Consider the following 25,874-nt stretch of genomic DNA (forward strand, 5'->3'; position numbering starts at 1 on the left):
GGAGAGATGATGCTTTTCATTGTGGGTGTGATCTTTCCTACATGCTACCCATAAAATGGTCTTGCCATTTAGAGTGTGTGTGTGTGCTGGCGGGGGACACATCCTACTTGTCACTTGCATGCTTGCAGGGGACAGCTGCATACACCAGACAAAATCTAGTAAGCAGCATCTCAAATAAGCATCAAAGCACAAGGCTAGAATGAACCTTACAGTCATCTGGTACAACACTTGCCCTAAGGTGAATGGATTCTCCATATATCAGCCCCTCTCCCAATAAAAGTTAAACAGATACCACTATGATTACAATGCATCAGAAGCAAAGAGGAGGAGCAAACTGGCTGGAACTTAGCAAGAGGTTTGATCAAGGCATAGATGCCTTCTATGGTACCTGTATAGCAGTTGGGGGGGGGGGCGACAATTCACATTGAGAAATGGCATGTCAGAAAGGGTTAAAAACCCTCTCCTAGTACCTGGGCCCAGATCCAAATCACACACCCCTTCTCCCAGCATTTGCCCTTCTAAGAAGATTGTGGGAGGTCCAGTTACAGCCCTGCCACTGTCTTAGGGCTGAGACACACATTCAGGCAAGCACACAATGCCTCTCTTCTAGTACAGCTACTGCTAACAATTAATGCTTAGCATTGTCATGTATACTAAGAGTGATCTCAAGTCTCAGAATACTGTTGCTTGTGCAGCCAAAAATGGCTTGATCCCCATATCAGAGTGAAGTGTCAGCAGGCCCCGGGGATCCCCAGGATTTGCAGAAGTACACAAAAAGGGGGGAACCTAAATTGGGAGGGATCCCCCAAAACACTCCAATGGGGACTGAGCATGTGCAGTGGGGATAGAACACAGAGGAGGATTGGAATGGAGTATCCTGGAAAAAGGAGCATTCCATAGTGCAGCATTATGTTGCTGATCCACCAGTATACACTAAAGTGATCTTGATTCTCTTGAGTGCCAGCCCTTCAGTAGCCAAGATGGCACCATCCATGTACAACAGAGAGGTATAAGCAGGCTCAGCAGAACCCAAAGATTTGCAGAAGTTTTTAAAAAACGCTCAATTGGGGGGGACACCCTCAAGGGGGAGCCCCAAAACAAGCCCAATGTGGGCTGCGCAGGCTCAGTGGCCATAGAACGTTGACTGACAGCTGGGGGAGGGATGGAAAGGAGTGGCTAGTGTCCTAAACAGAAGCACTCCACACTGAACCATTTTGTTGCCAGTCACTCTTGTTTGATATAATGCTTTAGTGTGTTCAAAGCACTTCACGTACATTATCTCAGGGAATAATGGAATGTTCAAGGTCCTCTCAAAAGCTCATAATTCATTGTTAGCAAAATATACAGTTGATCATCTCTTGTGGTACTTACGATGTGGCTAAGCACGAGTCATGGCCAAAACCGATGTGGCACAGGAGATGTGACAGGTCTGCTCTTTCTCTGCTGCAAGAGCAGTAACTTTTTTTGGTAGAGGTTGACTTAGGTCAGGAAAACCATGTGTGTGTGTATGTGTGTGTGTGTGTGGGGGGGTTCTACACGTGCCTGCCAGCAGCCCAGATGCTTAGGCCCAGCACTACAACAAACTACATTTTAACGTAGTGGCTAAGAAACGGAGCTTCAAATCAAGAAGCCCCTGAGTCAAATATTGCTTGTGCCATCAACTCACTAATTAGCGTTAGGCAAGCTACTCTCTCTCTGTGGGTCAAACTAAACAATGAATGTGTGATCACATTTCCGTACCTTTAATTTTGTCGCCGATCTGCATCAGGACTACAACACAAAAGGTGGAAGTGGGTTAACCCTTTTCCCTGTGCCATTTTCCCACTGAAAATTGCCTTCCAAAGCTGCCCAGAGGGGAAGGTGTTATTCATGCCTATAAGAGCTTGGAGGGGGGTTATCAGGCAAACAGTGCGGGGAGAAAGGGTTAAATCCTCCCCCCTCTAACCCCCATAACTGCAGTCCAGATCAGGGGCACCACCTGCTTTTATAGATGATAGATAGATAGATAGATAGATAGATAGATACAATCATTTGACTTTTAGAGCTATCCATTGTATTTACTTTCTATTTCCTCACAGAACTGAGCCCTGAGCTCTACACAAAGAGCTTTCCCTTTCCTGCTTTTCTGTTACATAAACTATAGGTGGCACTGTGGTATAGCACAATAAAGCAATTACATAAGTAGGGAAATACATTTTGTTTCACTTTCAGAATTAATACTGCTCTCACTCCCACCCCCTGCAAGTGCTCTTAAGAAGCAGATGTGAAACTGGAGGGTCATGTTGTCATCTAAAGAACCCATAAACAACTGTAAGTGAGGAACCAGCACACAATAAATGCTTCATGTAGGTTCAGACCTTCATCTGCTATATGGGAAGAATAATACCGATCTACCTTATTGGGTGGTTTTAATGATTATTGCAATATTATTTATATGAAACACTTTGAATATTCAAAATAGATTTATAAATGCTAAGTATTATTATGTGTCAACTGCCAGGCTAGTAAAGTTTGTAATTTATAAAGCCTGTAATTTTCCCTGGAATTATTTCTAAGAGTGCCTTAATTGGCCGGATCCAAAACATCTCTAGGAATTGTTTTGGTTTGTACCGCAAACCATTCATTTAAGTGTGGGCTTTTGGTGTTTGATTATGACTCCTTAAAGAAGGCATCTAAATCAAGGATAGTAAAATACAGCTGAAAGGTTACTGACCAACTTGATCTTGGGGTGGGGGTGCAGGTGGATTCTTTCAACCTTGAGATATAGTAGTAAAATTATACACTGAGTGGGTGGGGATGGGGGGGAGATCTTTTTTAAAAAAATCAACAAAATAATTTTAATATTTTTCAATATCGGGAGCTAAACGTGAAATAAGACAATAAGAAGTTAGATTTTTCTACAAATGGGTATACAGGTCACCATTCCCAAACATCTTCATGCATTTCCATTCATTCTAAAATTTTAAAAGACATTTAAAAACATTGTTAATGAAACAAAAGGAAATGTATACAAATGTGTGATACAAAGGAATTTATTACAAAATGTCTGAACAGCACTGAAATAGAGGATTGGACAAGATGACAACAACAATGAAGCAATGTTTACTCAGAAGTAAATTTCACTGTGGTGCGTGCAGCCAGGCCTAACCCTAAGCCTGGCTGCAGCACAATACCATGCCCACTAACTTGGAAGTACACCCCATTGAACTCGGTTGGACTTCATTCTGAGTAGACATGGATTAGATTGCGCTGCTAGTCCAAAGTCTCCCACTGAAATCAATCAGACTAAGGAAGGCCAAACGTTGAATGGATTATGACTAAGTCTTATAATAATGTTGACCCACACTTTGAAAAGGAAACTGGGAAGGGAAGATATTCTAAAACAAGAATATGAAGTTTGGACAATATGATTATCTTTTAAATAAAAAAAAGCAGGCAAGGAAAACAATTGACTAGGGCTCTTAGAACAGTATAACTTACAGCCATATGGATAGTTCAGCTACAATAACATCTTCCAATGTAGGCCCATGTTAGGAATACTCTAAAAATGTGAGGTGGGTTATGGTTGCAGTCTCTTTTTATTAGCAGGAAATATTCATTCCTGTTTATTCAAGAGCACTGAGTTCTTCATGCAACACACATTTAATGTCTGAAATTCAGTACCACAAGATGTAACAACTGGTAACTCAGGATGGCTTTGAGAGAAGGGTTACATAAATTCATGGAGGGCAGGCCTGTGATAAAGAAATCCCTTTATGGAACACATTTTGAATTGAGAGAGATAAACTGACATCCACATTTGCTGTGAGAGCACATTCAGCTAATGTGCCACAGAGGTCTTCTCACATCCATTGTGTCTTCAAGTGCAATATATATCCTACCTGCCTGGTAAGTCACAGACTGCTAAGTGAGAGTCATTAAGGAACATCACCTTCTTGACTGGTAGTAATCTTCTTTCCTGCCCCATGTAACACTTGTAATTAGCAAAAGACCTAGAATGATGTGCTATAAAACCAACTTCCATGCTGGATGGGCACAAACCTGCAACTGAACTCTGGCTGGTGCCTCAGGCCTGATTGGTATAGAATCCCCAAACAAAACTGTTCCTCCCAAAGTGCTGTTTTGCAGGAAAAAGAAGTAAAATAAAAGTGTGTGTGTGTGTGGGGGGGGAATCACCCTTCTTGGGATAATACTGTCTATCAATTTCATATCACAATATGAATATTATGCTGCCTCCATTCGTGTCTGCAGAGTTCTGTCCGAGGAGGCTGTTCCAAGTAGTCCGGAGCCTGGTCGGTCCTGTGGCTCCGGAACCACTGGAGCATTCTAAGGCCTCCTGTGAGGCCTTGGCAAGGCACTTTGCAGATAAAATTGATCAGATTAGGTGTGTTACTCTGCACGCTGTGGATACAGTTAGTGAGCAAGAGGCGGCCTGTGGCAAACCGGTTTTGTGGGATCAGTTCCAGCTTCTTCCTCCTGATGAAGTGGACAAGGTGCTTTCATCGGTATGGCCGACCACCTGCTTACTTGATCCTTGCCCATCTTGGCTCATTATGAGCTGCAGAGAGAGACTGGGTGAGGGGATCAAGGCGGTGGTGAACGCCTCCCTTGAGGAGGGAGTGATGCCATCAGCCCTCAAGGAGGCAGTGATAAGACCGCTCTTAAAGAAGCCCTCCTTGGATCCTCAAGTTTTGAACAACTTTCACCCAGTCTCAAATCTGCCATTTTTGGGCAAGGTGATTGAGCGGGTGGTGGCGGTGCAGTTGAAGGCACACTTGGAAGAAACTGATTATCTAGACCCATTTCAGTCCGGCTTCAGGCATGGGCATGGGACAGAAACGGCCTTGGTCGCCTTGGTAGATGATATGAGGAGGGCTCTGGATAGGGGTGAATGCTCCTTCCTTGTTCTCCTCGACCTCTCAGTGGCTTTCGATACTGTTGACCACAGTATCCTCCTGGACTGCCTGGAGGGGTTGGGCATTGGGGACACCGTATTGCAGTGGTTCCGGTCCTTCCTCTCCAGCAGGTACCAGAGGGTAGCACTGGGAGAGGAGGTTTCGGACCCATGGCCACTTACTTGTGGGGTGCCACAGGGTTCCATCCTCTCCCCGATGCTATTTAACATCTATGTGATGCCGCTGGGGCTATCATCAGGAGGTTTGGGGTGCAGTGTCATCAATATGCGGATGACACGCAGCTCTACCTCTCGTTTAAATCTTCACCAAGGTTGGCCGTAGAATCCCTGTCCAAATGTCTGGAGATGGTGAGTGGCTGGATGGGGAGGAATAGGCTGAAGCTGAACCCTGACAAGACCGAGGTACTTTTGGTGGGAGACAAGAGGAGACTGGGGGATGTTGACCTGGTGTTGAATGGGGTACGGCTACCCTTGAAAGACCAGGTCCGCAGCCTGGGGGTCATTTTGGACTCCCAGCTGTCCATGGAGGCTCAGGTGTCAGCTGTGAGCCAGACAGCGCTGTATCAACTCCATCTGATACGGCGGCTGCGCCCCTTCCTTCCTGACCATCTGCTCCCATCGGTAGTACATGCCCTGGTCTCCTCTCGTTTAGACTACTGTAATGCGCTCTACGTGGGGTTACCCTTGAAGATGGTTCGGAAACTGCAGCTGGTACAGAACACGGCGGCTCGCCTGATTAAAGGCAGCCGCCGGCGAGATCACATCACTCCAGTGCTGAAGGAGTTGCACTGGTTACCAGTTGTTTTCCAGGCCAAATTCAAGGTGTTGGTTTTGACCTTTAAAACCCTATATGGTTCCGGCCCAGCCTATCTTAAGGAGCGCCTCCAGCAGCACCAGACAGGCCGCTTAACAAGATCAGCCTCGGATGGCCTTCTCTCTGTCCCATCAGCCAGGACAGCTAGACTGGTGGGGACGAGGGAGAGGGCCTTTTCTGTGGTGGCCCCCACTCTGTGGAACTCCCTCCCTAGGGAACTCCGCCATGCCCCCTCTTTAATGAGCTTCTGTCATGCATTAAAAACGTGGCTGTTCAGGCAGGCATTTGGGGTGGGTTAGGGTATTGTAGAAAATGTTTTTATTGTAGAATTTTATTGTTTTAAATTGTTTTTATTGTATGTTGTACATCGCCCAGAGTGGCTGGGTGACCAGCCAGATGGGCGATTAATAAATTTAATAATAAATAAATAAATAAATAAAAAAATAAAAAATACGCTGACTTTCCGGCTTAGCGACTTTCCAACGTCCAACTCGATTCAGCAAACGTCCAACACTGCAGAGCCGGAACAATGAAGTTAAAATCATTTTTATTTTTTATTCCTTTTCAAAATTGTCTGTAATTATTGAATATATCATTCCACTGCTTTTACCGATACAATACCAACCGCAGTTCTCTGAATGCTGGTCCTTATGTTTCCAAAATGGCACCATCCACACACAGGGGAGAGGTATCAGCAGACTCAGGAAACGTAAAAGTGGGCTGAGTTAGCCAAAAAACATTTGAGGGGGAAATAAACTAAAGGGAGAGAAACAGTCCAATGAAGACTGATCATACTAAGTGGGCAGCAAGTGTGGACTGTTGGGAGAGGAATAGAAAACTGGAGCGAAAGGGAATGGCATATCCTGTACAGGACTGCTACATACAGAAACATTTTGCTGCAGGTCCTACTGGTATACTCTGATTAGCTGGTGTGCATCTGCAGCACAAGGATATCTCTCATGTACATAGACACTTGAGTAATGTCTGAAGGAGCAGGTAATGAGTGAGGCTGGACAAACTCCATCCCCAGAAAATAGTGGGCAGAAACCTCTCTTGAGGGCGCACGCCCCTAAGCCATTTGTCCAAAAGCAATCCTGACAATGAGGAGAAACAGCCATCCTGTTGGCACTGAAAGGCCAGAGGAGGGCTTTCAAATCATAACATGCAAGATGTTGCATCAAAAGGGCTGGTCAGAGTCCCGTAGATGAACAGGTTTGTGACTGAAGCTGTGAGATGGAAGGCTGAGCTTTGTGGAACCCAAGGGATGCTCCAAGCAGGGATAGTTGGAAGAGATACCAAAGAATGCATCAAAGCAATAAAAATAACTTTTTGGCAGGCAGGACCAAAGTTGCTGTTGTTTTGCTAGACAGAGTAGGTATGCTAACTAAGCAAGCAGCAGCTGTGCTCCTGGACCCCAGACCCGTACCTGGGGCTCACTCAAGATCATTGCTTGGCTGAGGTTAATGCATGAGGAGAGGAAGCATGAGTGAGAAAGACTGACATCATGAAAGGAAATGTTGGATGTTAAGCTGAGAGCTGAACATGCAGCTAGAGAGCATTAAGTCTGGCATGGAACACCTCCTCTCTCTTCAGCCCATATTGACGTTACAAGGTTCCCCTGCAAGAAAGGTGACTGCACTGAAGTTTTCTCTGTGTGTCCCTTGGAAGAACATGAGAATTTTGTTTCAGTTCACAAATCATCTGAACTTGCCCCATTCGCAATCCCAAACGTAAATGCAAATGGCAGCACGTTTTTTCCAAAACATGTTTGCATGTACCCGGACTTGCAATCACAGTCTTAAAAAATGTGTATTCTTTTTTGTCAATATGTGCACTTTGAAATGCAGATTTTCCCCCAAATACGAATGTTCATGCTTTAGTCAATGGGGGGAAAGTGCTCACTTTTGAAAAATATGCAGAGAAATGCACATGTTTCCCATTTGAAATGTGCACTTTGCTGATTCAAATGAAGCAAAAAACATGCCACTCGAAAATGGGAGTGAGTCAAACTGAGCTTCAATGTGAAGTCTGGAGAATTTCAGCAAGCTCAAACATCCCTGGTTCTCCCATCCCTGCTCATAACCTCTACATCTCTGAGGATGAGTGCATGAGATATTTTGTGACTCCTGATTTCAGTCTTTAATGAAATGAAGTTTGAGAAATCCATGGATTATGCTTTGTGTAAGTCAGGTGAGCTGTCTCAGGAGTGCAGGTTTGTGACATGGCTATTAGCCAGGATAGCTACAGTATACCATGTACAGAGGTAGCATACTTCTGAATACCAAATGCTGAGGACAAGCATGGAAAGCTGTTTTCTTCGTGTCCAGCTGGTGGGAGTGACTGGCTCAGCAGTGTGGGAAATAGAATGCTGGATTTGAAAGTCTTTGGTCTGATCCTGCACGGCTCTTCTTATTTTGACCTAAGAGGGGATTACTATGGTCACAGGACTTGAATAACATTCCAGAACAGCATTGAATCCATGTGGCTTAGGCTGATATGACACAGTTGTGCACCATGAGAGATTATTCATCACAACAGGCAATTATGAATGGAAGTGAAGAGTACTTAAGAGAAGCAGCCACACTTTCCCTTCAGAAATGAGAATGCAGCTGGAGTCCTAAATTCTGTGATGAGTCAGAGTGCATTTGAGGTTACCAGTGAAAACAGTATCATGCTCTTGTGTGGCAAAAGGGACACACACAGCCTCCCTGAGGTTCACCAAGCAGGCACTGCAATAATGCTTATGGGCATACAAGAAACAGTTTCCTGATTCTTTCTTCCATGGATTTTCCCCCGTATTCACTGGGCTTCCAAAGTTTACATTTGTAGCTGTAGCAGCGAGTCTCTACATTGGATAAACAACAAAGAGCCTTATGGCACCTTAAAGACAAGCATTTTTTTTAATGACATAAGCTTTTGTGGACCACAGTTTTATGCCATAATACATTTGTTATGTCTTCAAAGTCCCACAAGTCTATGTTGTCTGCAACAGACTAACATGACTATGCCTCTGGGAATCTATATTGGGTGCTAATTTCAAACTTGGAAAACTTTCAGCACCAGAAAGGTTCTTAACACAAGAGAGATGAAGAAATACACCATACCTGATCCCACCACGAGCCGTTTCTTAAGCAGTGCCAGGAAGGAACCTCAAGGAAACTGCTTTGAGGGGCAGTTCTAGACAAAGTGTGAGGTCAATGCCTCCAACTGCCTATTTCCACATTCTAAAAGGTTTGTTCCAGATTTTCCTCCTCACTAGAGCAATATTCAGGCATTCAAAACATGCAGTTACAATCATGTAGAGTGGGAGAAGGTCTGAAAAAGGAAAGCCTGAGCTACACACAAAGGCTTTTCACACAATTCAGGACCCTGGCTGTGCATGGTTCATTAATCCCGCAGGGAGCTGACACATGTAGAGAAGGCTCTCCTTTTCATACCTTCCTCTGCAACACGTTGATGGCAGCAAAGACGTGACAGAGAGGGCAGGACCAACCACTCCTGCGCACATGACTACACCATGTGAGGGGGAGGGAGGGATTCAGTTGCTGGCCCTGCTTCCTCTGTCACATATCACCACCACCACCACCACCAGTATTACATTCATTTCTATACTGCCCAATAGCCAAAGCTCTCTGGACAGTTCACAAAGTTACAAACCATAAAACAGAAGATAATAAAACAGAGTATAACATTTTTTAGCATACAACATTTAAAATAATTTCAACAGCTGAACAATTTCAATAAAATACTAGACTTGATAAAGACAGCTGACATAAATGCCACATCATATGCCATTAAATGCCTGGGAGTAGAGGTCAGTCTTAACCTGGCGCCAAAAAGATGAGTGTTGGTGGGCCTCAGTGGGGAGATTGTTCCATAATTGAGGGGCCACCACTGAGAAGGCTCTCTCTCTTGTTGCCACCTTCCAAGCCTACCTCAGAGGAGGCACTCGGAGGAAGGCCTCTGATGCTGAGCGTAATGTCTAGATAGATTCAGGCTGGGAGAGGTGCTCAAGTCAGGTAATTATGTGAGGAGGAGTGAACTGCCAAATAGGGCTTCAGTGTTGATGGGTAGAACTTGGCAGGGAACCTGTTGCCCTCCAGATGTTGGGCTACAACTCCCATCATCCCTAACTGTCAGCCATGCTGCCTGGGGCTGATGAAAATTGGAATCCAGCTGCATCTGGAGGGTCAGAAGTTCCCCTCCGCTGAATTATATGATCTTTCAAGTCAACTGGAATAGTAGCTACTTGCCACTCATTATTTAGAACTGATAAATTTCATTTGCTGAAACAAAATTCTAGCCTTCTTTTCTGCCCTAAGGCATTTAATGTGTATTTGAAGACAGCTTCAATTGTCAGCAAAATCAATCAGAAGAATGGAGAGGTAAAGCTTGTCCTGTACTATACCACTTCAGGCTGTAGGGTGGAGGTTATATGTTTGAATACTATCCCTTGGTGACAAAAACCTTTCTCATCATAGAAAAAGAGCATGTCAGAGAGAAGATTTCAGCCTAAACTTGCTGCAAACAAATATTTTCAGGGGAGAATAATTCAAACATACAACCTTGCCCTGCCCTGCTACATGCAGCCTCAATGGTACGGTCCAGGAAAAACTTTATCACACCCTTTGGCTCCCTTGTAATTACAAAAAGTACAACTAGTACTGGACTTAGCATTTCTTCTGTATTCTTTTGACCATTCACATTCAATTTGATAGGGAAGAAATGCTTTCTAATACATATTTTTTCAAAGAAGAAGAAAATTTTGCTGAAATACCCATGGGTGGTGTGCAGGATAAGCCAGGATTAAAGGAAAGTGAGATGAAACACTTGCAAAGTCCTTCTCATGCCCACAACAGAGGAGGAGAGGGAAGTGTACAAGCCTGAAGCTATGCTTGGGCTCATTCGAACTTGCGCACATAGTGGCTTAAGTGCTACATGTAAACTAAGCCAATAAAACAAGCCATGGCTAAACCAGCCTTCCCCAACCTGGTGCCCTCCAAATGTGTTGCACAACAACTCCCACCATCCCCAGCCATTGGCCATGCTGGGCAGCGATGGTAGGTGTTTCAGTCCCAGCACAACTGGAGGGCACCAGGTTAGAAAAAGCTGAACTAAAAAAACCATAATTTCACATTATATCTGAGTCCCACTAGAGACTGCTGATAGGGTTTGCAAGCCTAGCATTATGTCTATTTTCTTCTTCTCTAATAAGTAGAATTTTGGCATTGGACATTCTGAGATAACTCAGATTCCTCTTGCTTAGAATTTCCTTTTGGTTCTACAAAGACTGAAGCTTCTGAGAGACTACAGCAGCTATCTCACCACATTCTTTCATGGTGGGTCTGAAAGTGGGTCACTCTACATAATGCCAGGGATGATATTGAAAGTACTTTGGTTAGGAGTCTGAGAGGTTGCAGAAGGGCTTAGAGACTTCTTTTGAATTATACCAGCCTTCTTTCCTTCCAGCCAGTAAGTTATCATGTCGCCTTTACCCTAGAAAGAGAAACACAATAACACAGCATAGCAGCAGTGTCACAACCATACTTTACCTCTGTGAGCATTTCCTCTGTATACCAGCACCGCAAAAGGGGGACCAGTCTAGCCCAGTGCTTTATTTTAATTGTAGTGGAATTAGGGCTGCATGCTACAAGCTTTATTCCTCAGGTTAATCATCACAATCCTATGCATCTTTAGAAAAAGGTCCTACAACTCCCAGCATTTCCCAACCAGCATGGCTGGCTGGGGAATGCTGGGAGCTGTAGGATTTTTTCTGTCTAAACATGCATAGGATTGTGTATTAAAACACCAGTTTTAATCAGCAGGTTGCAAGCTAAGGCCACAGATACAGGGATTGAAGTGGGATAGGATTCCATCCCACTTTTTTTCCAGGTGGACCTAAAACCATACCACTTCTTTGCAATGGACATAATGGAGTCTCACCTAATTTGAAATGAAAGCATCCCCCTTTTTTTCTCCCACTCTATGTTGTGAGGATGATTGGGTACATTTCTCTCACAAATAGGAAAAGGACATGATGGGAGAATTTGCACCCCCACCCCCACCCCAGTCCTTTTGTTCGTCACTTTGTGCAAGCCAGCAAACAAAGCAGGAAGTCTTCAGTTAAATCAACTTCAAGCCATGGTTTAATATTCCCTGGCTTGTTCTGAAGATATAAGCCATAGTTTCCTGATTTTGACAAAATGGAAAGCTATAGTTCATTGAAGATTCCTGGCTTATTTTCCAGCTCACATGAATGGAGGGATGAAGTGGGCTGCATGCAAGGCAAAAGGCTTATTCATGTCCCAGCTTATTAAGCCAAGATGAGATAGTCTGAATGTGGTCATTAAACATAGTGCTTTCATGTATCAATATGTGGTAGCCTTTGTTTATTAAATATTCAGTTATCTTACATTTTCTGCAGTATGTCAACCACAACTCTATTGAGTTTTTTGTAATATGTGCATTTAGATTAATCGGTAAAAAGGCAGATGGTTAACCATCTCAATTTCTTTAATACATAGCCCAAACTGGAACACATTTGCACTTTGACATGTGGGTTTAGAAACTGCCTATATTTTTACCACCTCAGTGGAACAAAAGCCTTGAACTGAGATTATATGAAAGCCCTTGATTTTTGTGAATGGATCATTATGAATGTTAACTGTTATCCTAACAGTAGACTGTAGTTGACTTCAGCTGAGCTCCTCTTTTGATGGAATGATCTTGAACTATTTTTTGTTTCAGAATCAAGCTACATGAAGGGCAAAACTATAAGAAGAGCACATCCGCAATTTGTTGGGTTGGTACCAGTGGTGGCTGGTGACTCCAGTTCTGGAGGGGCTGAGATTCGATTCAGGGTTTTAGTTACCACGAGCCAAAACTCATAAGAAGAGCCATGCTGGATCAGACCAAGGGTCCATCTAGTCCAGCATTCTGTTTGCACAGTGGCCAACCAGCTGTCAACCAGGAACCCACAAGCAGGACACAAGTTCAACAGCACTCTCCTGCCCATGTACCCCAGCAACTGGTGTATGTAGCATACTGCCTCAGGAACTGGAGGTAGTACATAGCCCTCAAGTCTAGTAGCCATTGATAGATGACTTCTCCAGGAAACTCTAATGGTGCTATCCATGGTGCTGTAAGGCGCTATCCAGTGTGCTGAACCTTATCCCCAAATGGGTTCAGCACCTTGGACAGCACTTTTCAGCACCTTTGATTGCACCATTAGAGTTTTGGCTGGTAGTAACTAAAACCTTGAATGGAATCACAGCCACTTCAGAACTGGAGTCACCAGCTGCCACTTGTTGGTACCACAATGCCCCACTGGAAACCCAGTCACTCAAGTTTATTCCTAAATTTAAAGACATACAAGAAAAACAACATCAACAACCAGACACCAGTTTCAGGTTTCTCATTAAGCACATGCTGAAGTGCTTAGTTGGATCCAGTTAGTGAGTTTAACACCTCCAAGATCTATCTGTGAGGAAGATCTATTATTCTTAATAAGCTCCACGCTCCCTACAAAAGACAATACATTACATCTATAAGCCAGCTTATGTCTTTACCAGGGAATAAGCTAGAGCAGGGAAAATTAAGTAAGTTTAGGCAGGATTATATCCAGAAAAACTTTAGCCGGAGAAGCAGGAAACTGCAGGAAAGCAGAGAGAAATGAACAGGATCCAAGGCAAAGAACAGGCCTGGGGAAAGAGCTAACTAAATGGATGAGACAGGGAAACAGAAAGATGAGTGCACCTGCACAAAAAGACCAATTCAAAGATGCAGGCGCAAGCAGCAGCCACAGCAGCCCCTCCACAGATCTTCAAACATAAGCTACTAACCTGCCTGCCAACCTCCTGCTTCCTTTTAGAGCTGGAGGCAAAGAAAGCCAGGAAGCATAAGTGGCTGAAGGTGCACTTGCATTCCAAGGCAAGTTGGGGCTGGAGAGGAGACCCTGGTAGTCTTCTCAGGAAGAATCTGGGGAAGTGTCTTTCTGTGAAGGGGCTGGGCAGTTCTTACTTTCTAAAAGGAGAGAGGCTGGGGTTGAAGCCTATCTCTGTGTCACTCATACCATCTATTCTGGAAGCTGGATAGTGGTGAGAGAAAACTCTGTTCAGAACTACTTTTTTCCTGCGTATCACAGCTTCACCTTCCAGGACTAGGACTTCATGTTAAAAATCGATCCTGCAGGACCTAGGCACAAACGAGGCCCTAGGATGCAGATAATTCTCAATATCGTGATCAAATTGCAGCTCCCCACAGTTCCTTGGGAGAGGCTGAAGTATAAATGTGCCCTAAGGAGCAGTCCAAAAGTGGATGTTCTTCATGCTGCAGAGTAGATTAAAGCCCAGCCAACGCGAGGGTTAGAACAAAAGCCTTCCGGAGGAACTGCTCATTTCCCCTTCGGGAAAGCCTAAAGAACACAAAACATTTCATGTTTACCTTGACTTGCAAATTCCCCCGGCACACCAATATGTACTCTCCAATCTGTTCCAATAGCTGGTGTGTGTTTGAACTGCACTGTATTTTGAGAGCTAAAGGGAGAGAGACGAACAGCTATTGTAACAGTATTCCTGCCCATTTTCAAGGACAACTTATTATAGATACATGGACCACTCATCTCTTAGACAGAGTTAAGTTACTGAATACCCCTACCTTGTTTCATTTGGTTACTGCTACTGTCTTGCCAACTGATGTATTCACAGAGGAACCGTGAGCTTCTATCCTCTATCTGGGGCATCTTGAGATACATACATGACTGTCACCAAAGGCTTAATGCCACATCCCTGCATCTGATAGCATCTCCCAGCTCCTTATAGCTGTTGACAAGTGGACCCTTCCCCTCCCAAAGATGACTCCCAATCATAGGTAGTTTCATTTAGGCTTGCCAGCTATTTTACCCATTTGCCTCCAGTGCCTTTAACAGCAGCCTGATGCAGAGATATGTAGCAGGTGGAAGCTCTTCCTCCTGGCATAGAGATGATCAAGTGATGGGAAAAGCTCCACATCCTTAATTTCTGGGTTTGTGGTAGCTGGATAAGCATAGGAGTGGGGGCTTGTAAAAATGGTGCCCACCCTAGTTTTGATGGGCACAATCTACTTGCAAGTTGTCTCCTATACATTGAAAGGAATGGCAGCTACACAAGAAAATGGTAGCTCATTCATTTTGATGCCTTGCACAGGATAACTCTATAATAGATCATACCCAACAATGGGCTTTTTCCCCCATGGACATTCTTACTGTCCTTGTGTGGTTACAGGACTTGGTTGCTCTAAGACAGGGGTAGGCAACATGCAGCCTATGGGCCAGATGTGGCTCCCTGGACCTTTTTTGTGGTCCCCACTGCTACCACTGAATTTGCAACAGAAGCAAAAAAAAGCAGCAATTTTGCATGAAAACAAGGCATGCGGGAAGTGTGTACCTTGTTTGGAAGCAGAATTATGCTCTTAGAAACCTCCAATGGGGTACAGGGGTATGGCCCCCTTTGCATTCCAGGGGGGCAATGTGACCCCCTGACCCGCAGAAGTTGCCCACCCCTGCTCTAAGGCAAGGATGACTTACCAGGCCTCACCGGTATTTTCTGCAGCCCCTTCCTCCCCCAATAGCCAAGTTTTGACTTGAAAAAGGTCACTTCTCACCTGGTAAAAATGGCTCTGAGGAAGAAATGATTTCTAATTTCCTGCTTGGAGCAGTGCCTGACAGATGTGGAGGAGTACTTTGCATGCTGCTTTTAGAATTGACCCAAATTTCCCAGAATACATTTTTCTGAGAAACCGTCTGAGATTTTTATTTTTCTCAGCCCGCCTGCCCACCCAAGAAAAAAGGCCACTTTGCAGATTGCGTGCATGTTTTGTGGATTGTCAGGAGTCTTTCATTCTGTTGTCCACCCATTGATGAAATCAGATCCCCCCCCCCCGCAAAAAAAGTACACAAAAATGTCCGCTGCAATTTTCGTAACTTTCACTGTTTCATGTTTTCTGTATTTTTCTTAGCTCAGTGTACAATCAATGAGCAGAGCATGTAAAAAAAGAGTGGTATATAGCAGGGGCTGAAGAGAGATCAGAAATGTGTAAGATGTTGTGTGTGCTTTTTTTTTTTAAGTGCCATATATATTAGCATATTTTCTAGTAACTTTCATACTTCTGTACGACTAATTCCAGAAAGTAAAAAAAAAATAAAAATGGTCCACACATCTGTGTGATTCAGAAGGTGCTGGTCTGTTGCAGAATCCACAGCTCAGATTCGGATTCATAGAAATATGAAGTCCTTTGAATCAATTTGGATTTCTCCTACAGCCCTAGTCTGGACCAACCAGCACATTTCCTGATCCCAGGGGAGAGAAACTAGCTGCTCTAAAAGCAGCATGCGAACTGCTGCTTATGGCTCATGCCAACTGGGCTTCTCCTGTTGGAAAGTTGGGGGGGGGGTCACCTCAGAACCCTTTGCCATTGCAGAGTGGTGGCCAGGAAGACAGGACAAGGGGCCTGCCAGGGTCTTCAGCCTAAGTACTCAAGATTCTCCCATGTCAAGTTGCTAAGGCTGGAAAGTGGTGATATAATCACTGGATATTATTCACTGTCCTTTGGTTCCTATGAAGCTTTCCCAGGGGTAATCTGGCCTCCCAGAATGAAGACGTTGCCTGTCCATACTCTACAGGTCCTTCTAGCCCAGCATACTTTGCAAGAAGGCCAGCAACCCTCAGCTGCTTCATGGTCCTCCAGAAAGGTGAACCACTTTCCAGCTACTGCCCACACCTGGACCAGGCAATCATATCTTTGGCTGCAGAAGGTTTCCAGTTTTAAATAGCTCACCAATCTTTGCACTGCTAATGTTTTATAACACTATTTTACTCCAAAGTCAAGAGAAATAAATACCAAGCCTCCAAACAACCCTGGATTTGGATTGTTCAAATGAGAATGTCAGGAGAGAAAGCTACAATGTCATTTTCATTGATCTCACTGAGATTTGCCAATCCCTGTTGTTTTAGTTACCTTACCTTCACTGGTGGACTCCATCCTGGAGGCTGTGTTGACAGCATCCCCAAATAAGCAGTACCGGGGCATTTTTGTTCCAACAACTCCTGCCACAACTGGTCCTAGAGAAGACAAAAAGTTCAAGGATCCTTTTAACTCTTGAGTATTAATCTTAGCTCATCACAGTGTTAGGCAATGCCAGGGCATGCAGGTGTGGGGCGGGTATGAGTCAAGATCTCTCATGATAGATGATGCAGTCGCGACTTCGCAGCCATCCATGGTTTTTGCCCAGAAAAACGGAGTTCCAAGGAGTCGTTTTACTGCGATTTTCTGGGTTTGCTGTGGGTTCCCCCGTGCTTGCGGACCATCTATTCCTTCCCTGACCTCACTCCACAACTTACAGTGGGCATGTTGTAGGCGTGTGTAGTGCCTGCATCACTGTGTAATGCCCCTTTGCTCCCCCATCCCTTCGCAGCTGTGCAGTTACAGAAGCACAGAGGGGCATTTTCATCTATTTAATCAGACTTTGTCACATTTATGCAGCTTCGTATCTTTGCAACAGTTGCTTTTGGACTCAGTACCCAAGGGCTGGGGGGGGGTCTTGGGGGAGGAACAACATCACTTCAGCCACCATTTCGGAGTGATGGCTAGGCTTGTAGGGATGTCAGAGAATTCCACCATGGATCTCGGTGAGGCCAAATGCCAGTGCATTCGGCCCCGCGAACTCCGTGGCGGAACAGCCTGCCACCCCCCCACCCCCCGCAGATCCCCCCCCGGGATGAGACATGTTCCGGACAGCAGCGGCTCCAGCAGTGGCTTCGGCAGAGGCGGAGACGGCAGCTGGTCTTCTGACCGGCTGCTACCACCGCCGCCATTTGCAGTCTGTTCCCCCCCCCCCCAATTCGTGATAGGCTATGTAAAGACTTATGTAGCCTATCACATCTGGGTTAAAAAAAAACGCGTACGCAAATGGCGTCGGCGACGGCTGCCGCCATTTGCATTCCTTATTTTTGGCCATCTTAGTCTACGTAAATATTTACGTAATAGCGGACGCTATTTGCGTTCCCCCTTATTTTCGCCGTCTTAGTCTACATAAATATTTACATAGACTAAGATGGCAAAAATAAGGGGGAACGCAAATAGCGTAGCGGACGTTTACGTAGATATTTTTACGTAAATATTTACTTAGACTAAGACAGCCAAAAATAAGGAACGCAAATGGCGGTGGCTGTAGCCACCGCCATTTGCGTACGCATTTTTTTTTAACCCAGACGTGATAGGCTACGTAAGTCTTTACGTAGCCTATCACAGCTGAATACAGGGATGCAAACGGCGGCAGCTACAGCCGCCACCATTTGCGTCCCTGCTAGCCAGTGGCCGGATGTCCAGCTGCTGGCGGAGCCGGCCGTCGGCTCTGCGGAATCCCTGCAGAGTGGAGCTGGCCGGCCAGGATTCCAGGGGGAGGCATGGAGCGCCTCCCCCCTCGGCGAGGATTCCGGGGGGAGGGACGGAGCGCCTTCCCCCCCCCAGCGGAACCTGGCGGAGCCAGGTAAGCGGGGTTTCGTACACCCCTATAGGCATGTAGCACTCACACTTGTGAGTGTGAACCATCGTGACAGTCTCAGGCTGGGGAACTGACAAATTGATGGTGCGGAAATGAAGGAGCACAAAATACCCAATTTTTACTTAAAACAGGGTCAGAAAGACACAGCAGAGCCCCTCAAATATAAAACAGCCACTGACGTGTCGCACCCCCACACTCATAGGACTGCACAGCTGCGCGTTTCAATATAATGGCCCCAAAAAAGGGCACGGCGAGTCTCTTAGGGAAGCGCGCAGTACATCGCGAGTGTATCGCAGGGCATGGTGATTTGAAGCCACATTGCTGGGCAGGTGCGACAGGGTGGGGGGTCAAAGCGGTGCCATATAGATGGGGCCCTGCAGTTGGGAAGGGAAGAGGAGAGGAGATGGCATGTAATTAGTGCAGCGTTTGACAGACCATCGTGAGAGGGTGCTTCCAGAAAACTGAATTTGTGGATGATAAATCAGAGCCCCAGACACACGTAAACCCTTCATTCATGGGTGGGGGTATTTACAGTTACCTAGAGCAGGGGTGGGGAAGGTGTGGCCCTCTGGATATTGTTGGACCACAATTCCCATCAGCCCTAGCTAGCATAGTCAGTGGTGAGGGGTGAGGGGAGTTGTAGCCCAACAACCCTTGGAGGGCCACATGTTCACCGTCCCTTTGTAGAGCCTGTAGACTACCACTAATCAAAACTTGAGGCAAAGCTACAAAAAGCAGCATTAACCGCAACACAATGTGAAGTTGTACTTCTTGTTTCCCCCTGCCTCTGCCAATGAGAGCAATGTGTGGAAGTTCCCCAAGTCAGGCATCGCTTCTTCCCTGATAATAAATGAAGCCAACCTGACTTATACCTCTAGCAATATGAAATTATTATTAACATGTATATACCGCCATATCTGCTAAAAAAAAACGTAGGCAAATGCATAGGCAAATATCCCTAATACTTATATTTAACCATTACGAAGTCAAACAGTCATCGCAGGCATTGTCCATGGCACTGCTCCCCCCCCCCCGCCCCCAATACCTGAGTGGATTCCTGCTCGAATCTTTAGCTGGGTATCGGGCTTGTGCGGAATCCTAAATGTTTTGCACACGGAGACAAGGTCCAGAGCCATACTTGCAATTTCACTGGCATGGCGAATGCCATTCTCTTTGGGCACTCCTGACACCACCATGTCTAAAAAAAGAAATATGAGAATAATTGCCTACATCAGCACTTATATCACAACTTCACACACGCACGCATGCACGCATGCACACACCACCACCACCGCAACAGGAAAGGAGACTGTAAAAGTGAATCCGTAGACCACTAGAGTGGTCGTATGTGATAAACTGTGTCTTAACCTCATATAGACATAGCCTTGCTTTAATTCAAGGATGTGTTTTAGCAAGCAGTGGGTGGCTCCTAGGATATATTACAGTATCCGTCCTGACTTCTGTTGCACATACTCTGAACAATCACCACTGGAATCTGCTAGACAGATTGTTTTTCCACACCCCACAAGACCTATAAAAGGCATGTATCAAGGCAAAGACCAGCCTGTGGCTGTTAACTCTGAAATCTCTGACAGATAGGAGAGAGAGCTTCAGATGAGCTATGCAGAGAGCAAAGGCCAGTTTTGATTTTAAATTTGTTGTATCAGGGTCAGGCAGAGAGGAGGGGCAGTTCTCCCTGAATGTGGAGCAGAAGGCCAGAGCCTGCCTGGCCTGCAGAACTTCCTAATAGGTTGATCGGACCAGACAAGGGAAGCAGGCCATCCTCCTAATATTTATACCAGTCTTGGACAACCCAGGGGCTTCATATTGCCTGCCAATTGCAGGAATGGATATTGCACCCCTGCTACATTTGTTCAGCCAAAAACGTCAGATAGATAGATAGATAGATAGATAGATAGATAGATAGATAGACAGACAGACAGACAGACAGACAGTATGGGTAGTTGTGACCATGAGGGAATAAATTAGCATTTGCATCCTGCCCAGCTGCCCACTTCTGCTTTGTGGTTCGGAGGCAGCATGCATGCATACTTGATCCCATGCAGTCACAACTACCCATGGTTTTAACAACCTATGGGTACCAAGTCAGGGAGGGAGGGAGGTATGCACGCCAGTCAGGTGAGCTCCAGGATGGAGGGAGTCCTTGGCAAAGGGCCATCTTGTGGGTCCCCTCAATTTTGGGCTTACCCAGCTGGAGTGGTAGGTGGCTTGGAAAGTGCCATTTTAAATCGCCCACAATGCCCAAAGCACCCAACATAGAGTCTGTCTGGGGCATTGTGGGAAATTAAAATGGCAGCTCCCAGCTTCCCAAAGACCCCAACCACCCAGCACAGGAGACCCAGGACAAGCACCAGCATTTGTAGGCCCTGTCAGAATGCTGGGACTCCAGCAGCTGTCTGAGGGTGCTGGGTGCCAGTCCTGGAGAGGAAAAATGCACAGCCTTCCAAAAAAGGCTACGCCATTTGCATCCCTGCCTTTTGCCATGATAGGCTACGTAAATATATACATAGCCTATTACGGCTATCGCAGGGACGCAAATGGTGTAGCAGCCATGATAGGCTACGTAAATACTTGCGTAGCCTATCACAGCTAAAGTAGGGAGGGAAATGGCGGCTGCAGACCGGGGCAACCATTCGCAGCCACAGACGAGGGCAGTGGACGTAGGGATGTATGAAAGTCACTTACCTTTCCGCGGATTATTTTTATGGTGGGGGGGAAGCGTTCCGTCCCTCCCCCTGGAATCCTCAACCGGGGGGGGAGGCGATCCGTTCCTCCCCCCCGGAATCCTTGACAGCCGGCTGCGCTCCGTGGCAGCTCTGCGGAGCAGCCAGCCAGGCCCAGCCCAGGCCAGAGCCGTCCACAGCTGGATTTCCGGCCGTGGAGGGCTCTGGGTAAACAAACAAACAAACAAACCGCGTACACAAATGGCGGCGGCTACGGCCGCCGCCATTTGCATTCCTTATTTTTCACCATCTTAGTCTACGTAAATATTTACGTAGACTATTATGGCGAAAATAAAGGGGAACGCAAATAGCGTAGCGGGAGCTATTTGCGTCCCTTTTTGATTCACCGTTTTAGCCTACGTAAATATTTCCGTAGGCTAAAACGGCGAATCAAAAAGGAACGCAAATAGCGCCCGCTATGCTATTTGCGTTCCCCTTTGTTTTCGCCGTAATAGTCTACGTAAATATTTTCGTAGACTAAGATGGCAAAAAATAAGGAACACAAATGGCGGCGGCCATAGCTGCCGCCATTTGCGTACGCGTTTTTTTTTTAACCCAGCCATGATAGGCTATGTAAATCTTTACGTAGCCTATCACGTCCCTGTAAAAAAAAAACAAAAAAAACCCACCTCCAGACTGCAAATGGTTGTGGTGGCAGCCGGTCAGAAGACCAGCCGCTGCAGCCACCGCCGCTGAAGCCGCCGCCGGAGCTGCCGCCACCCGGAACATCCGCCCCAGGTAAGTCTCGTCCCGGGGGGGATCCGTGGGGGGGCAGGGGGGGGCAGGATGTTCCGCCACAGATTTCAGGGGGCCGAATGCACTGGCATTCGGCCTCACCGAGATCCATGGCAGAATTCTCTGACATCCCTAAGTGAACGGCCAACAAAAGGTAGGGAAATTTTGTGGGGTGGTGAGGGGGATTGCTCCATTCCGCCACGGACTCCGGGGGGCTGGATTCTAAAGAATCGGGCCTTACTGGAGTCCATGGCAGAATTCTCTCACATCCCTACTGTCATCTCTTGCATTGCTTGACCTTTTGGCCTCACTTTGTAAAAACAACCCCCCCGTTCTGTATTCTCAGAGTATATATACGCACCCATTTAGGTGACCACTTCATGCATCTACTGCAGGGATGGGAACCCCTCCAGATGTTGTTCGACTGCAACTCCCAGCATCCCACTCCATTGGCAATGGTGGCTAGGCCTGATAGGAATTGCAGTCCAACAACATCTGGAGGGCCACACGTTCCCTACCCCTGATCTAAGGAAATGGGCTCTCACTCACAAAAACCTATGCCAGAATAAATGTGTTAGTCTTTAAGGCAGAGGTGTGGAAGATATGGCCCTTCAGTTGTTGTACTACAACTCACATCATCCTTGCCCATGGGTCATGCTGGCTGAGGCTGATGGGAGTTAGAATTCAACATCTGGAGGGCCACAGGTTTTCCACCTTGCTTAAGGTGCTACGGGTGTTTTTGTTGTTTTGGTTCTTTAAGAGGAAAAAACTTGCAGAAAATCAACCCAGTTCTGCCTCTGTTCTTCTTGGTTTTCCAAGTCTTTCCTCTCCATTTTACAATTCAGTAATAATGTCTGTACAGGAAATAATTTATGGGTAATGTATTCATTAAGGGATACTGGAATGTAGGAAAAATAATGATAACATTTATACAGAGCATTTCAAATGTTCAAAGCACTTTACATATATTATCTCAGTAAGCCTTACAACATTCCTGTAAGGTAGTCCCTATTATCAACCCTATTATGCAGATGTGGGCAAAGGCTAAAAAAATTGTTTTGCCTGGGAAATTTAGGCTGAGCTAAGAACTGAGCTGGGGACTTTTTGGTTCTCTGCACATGCTCTTAGCTGCTATACTACACTGGAAATGTTTCTGGATGCAAAATTTTCCTTGTTTGTTATTTTATTATTCTAGTGTACAAAGTGTTGCAACTAGAGTTCAGTGCCCTGTTCACGGATTTGGATGCCGACGCTTTGTACTTTCATCTCAGTCTGTTCAAGAAACAATGAAGGACTAACGATGCTGTTTTTAAGCACTCACAGGCATCTCCTATAGTTTCCACCTTGTAGACATCGTAATTATCAATGATTTCATCAAAGGTCGTGTAGAGTTTATTGAGGAGGTCCACCACTTGGTAAGGTGTACTAGTGCTGGAGAGCTGGGTGAAGCCAACAATGTCACTGGCAAGAAAGAAGAAACGTTGTCATGGCACACGATGTGTTGTTAAGTAAGGATTTCAGGAAATGCTTCGAAATTGATGCAACATTTTAATGACATATTTCAAATTCTGCATGTTGAACAGTTTCCTCCTTCTTTCCCTATCCTGCTCCCAAAATTGCCAATAATTGTTTTGCTTTTTTGAGATCAGACTTGAAGCATAATAGAGGGGTGTGACTTTGAACACAGACCAGCTAATGTGATCAAAGCTGGCGTTTTATGCTGAAACATTTCACATTTTAAAAATCTGTTTATAATTTTTAAAAATCTATAAATCTATAAAATGGATGTGCTATCACTGGTCATTTGTTTTGTTCTGGAGTGCTGTGTTATGTGCATCACATCGCCTACATATCAGTTTATTCAATGTGTGTTTAGCTAAACTATTAATGCCAGGCCATCTGCATGGCTGAGAATGTGCCACGGAGTATGGAGCTCAGTTTATAACAACATAACATCCAGTCCTTTGCACCTGTGTATTTTTGGAAGTTATTTGTGTTCCAGTGTGTCCCTGTAGCAGGGAGTGAAAAAGAAACTATTAAAGATGGTTTTTCCTTCTTAATTACAAATGAGCATTTTTGTTTATTAATTTGTAAGTTATTGTAACTTCTCTTAGTCTGTGAAAATGACATTTATATTGAAATTTGGTTAATATGCAAATTTATTTGCATTTCACCACTTAATTCACTGATGAAAGGGACGTAATTAATTTACTGAAATTCCTTAATTGGTTGTCAACCCTAGGAGAAAACAGCATATCTGATTGAGGCTTTCAGTACTTCTGCCGTCATAATCGCCTGTCACCCCCCATGTGTTCCATTTTCAATGGTGCAAATTGTGTGTAGTGCATGCATACAAACATATACTCTGCACATTTTATCCCAGTTGTAGTTTATCCAAGTTTATCCCAGTATGTGATTAAGTACAAAATTCTAGAACTCATTGTTCACACTTGCTTGTGGGGAGCTACCAAGGATGTGTAAGGTCACCATACAGCCAGTATTGTACTGGCTTGACCAGTCAAACTGATTTCTTTTAGATAACCAGGTCTGGGTTCTGCAATTCAGTAAGTGGATTCTACCCTGGGCCCACCAGATTTTGCTGTGTATCTACTCTTGATCTAGCCAGTTCTGCACTGGCTCTGCCTGTTCTGTGGAAGGCAAGCAGCTGTGCCCAGGGGATCAGTATTTTTTGAAATCAAAGGCTGTCAACCTTAAAGTGTTGCTCAAGTTAAATCCACCACCAAAAAAAAGAAAGAAAAAAAATGCTAACAGCACCCAGCTGTTGTAATTAACAATATAAAATGTGTGATTTATTGTACAAACGGTGAAAATAATAGTGCAAGACTACAAAGCCCATATACAAAAGAAGGGGAAAATATGGAGTTGTAAGACTTTTGTCTCTCTAAACATGCATAGGATTGTGCCTTAAATTTTTTAAATGCACAAATGGAGATCCATTCAAAGATGTACAAACCTGAGAATGCACAAATGGGCATCCAGTAATGTGCCAGTTTCAACAGTTTTCATCAGAACCTACCTGTATACTATGCTCAATATCTAAGGCCCTCCTCCAGCTGCCTACACTGAGGGAAACTCGGAAGATGGTGACAAGGGAAAGGGCCTTTTCAGTGGTGGCCCCCAAATTATGGAATGATCTCCCCAACAAGGCCCACCTGGTGCCAACAATGTTATCTTTTCAGCGCCAGGTTAAGACCTTCTCCCAGGCATTCGGCAGCATTGTTTTAATTGATCCTGGAATGTCTTATGGTTATGGTTGTTTGCTTTTGAGATTGTTTGTTTGAAGTTGTTTTAGATATATGTTTCTTTTGTGTATATAGTCTGTTCATGTGCTTTTTATGTAAATGGTTTTTAATCTCTGTATATTGTATTTTTAATGTTTTTAATCTTTGTAAACTGCCTAGAGAGCTTTGGCTATTGGGCAGTATAGAAATGTAAATAATAATAATAATAATACTGTTTCCTCCATTTAAGCCCCAGTTTAGAATATAACAAGGCCAAACATGTCTTTATTTTTTTTTTCATTTCTTCTGTGCCAGCTCGTCAGTTGTTTCCTTTTTTATGCCAATCTTAGGATAGGGATGTGTGAACTCACCCAACCGGGTTCTCTGGACTCCTGCCCAGGGCCTGCTCCCACTTGCCGGTCCCCAGACAGTGCTCAAGCCCCTCCCACTCTCAGCGAGCAGCCCGCACTCACCCCAGCAGCCTCATCGAGCTCTGCGTTCACCATTTCTAAAAAAAATAAAATGGCGATCGTAAAAATGTGTAAATTTGTGCACACACAAAAATGTGCATTTTTCATGAAATGTGTGAAATGCACATTTTTGTAAAGGCACACAGTGTGTGTACGAAAATTGCATTTTTTGTAAAATATGCATTTTCACACATATGCAAATATGCGCATTCACAAAATGTGCATTTTCGCATACGCGAATATGCGCATTCACAAAATGTGCATTTTCGCATACGCGAATATGCACATTCACAAAACATTTGCGATCGCCATTTTATTTCTCAGAAAATGGCAACCGCAAAACTCGAGAAGTCTGCCGGGGTGAGTGCAGGCCATTTGCCGAGTGCGGGCAGGGGGCAAGCAGGGGCAGGGGCTCA

The 25,874-nt window shown here is 45.0% G+C and overlaps 1 protein-coding gene across 1 annotated transcript in view; it reads right to left on the reverse strand.

Moving 5' to 3' along the window:
• Window positions 1-11,006: 11,006 nt before the first annotated feature.
• Window positions 11,007-25,874, reverse strand: part of LOC146352685 (atrial natriuretic peptide receptor 1-like) — a 93,601-nt gene continuing 78,733 nt past the window's right edge. The window contains exons 18-22 of the mRNA XM_084829678.1: window positions 23,068-23,207; window positions 19,313-19,465; window positions 16,727-16,825; window positions 14,172-14,263; window positions 11,007-11,225 (exon numbers count right to left, since the gene is read on the reverse strand). Coding sequence (XP_084685804.1) covers window positions 11,091-11,225; window positions 14,172-14,263; window positions 16,727-16,825; window positions 19,313-19,465; window positions 23,068-23,207 — 619 coding nt within the window. The 3' untranslated portion in view covers window positions 11,007-11,090. The remainder of the gene's footprint in view (window positions 11,226-14,171; window positions 14,264-16,726; window positions 16,826-19,312; window positions 19,466-23,067; window positions 23,208-25,874) is intronic.

The sequence above is a fragment of the Heloderma suspectum genome, chromosome 2, assembly GCF_057233095.1.
Source record: "Heloderma suspectum isolate Gila_16-S chromosome 2, 16-S_ref, whole genome shotgun sequence".
Lineage (NCBI taxonomy): Eukaryota > Metazoa > Chordata > Lepidosauria > Squamata > Helodermatidae > Heloderma > Heloderma suspectum.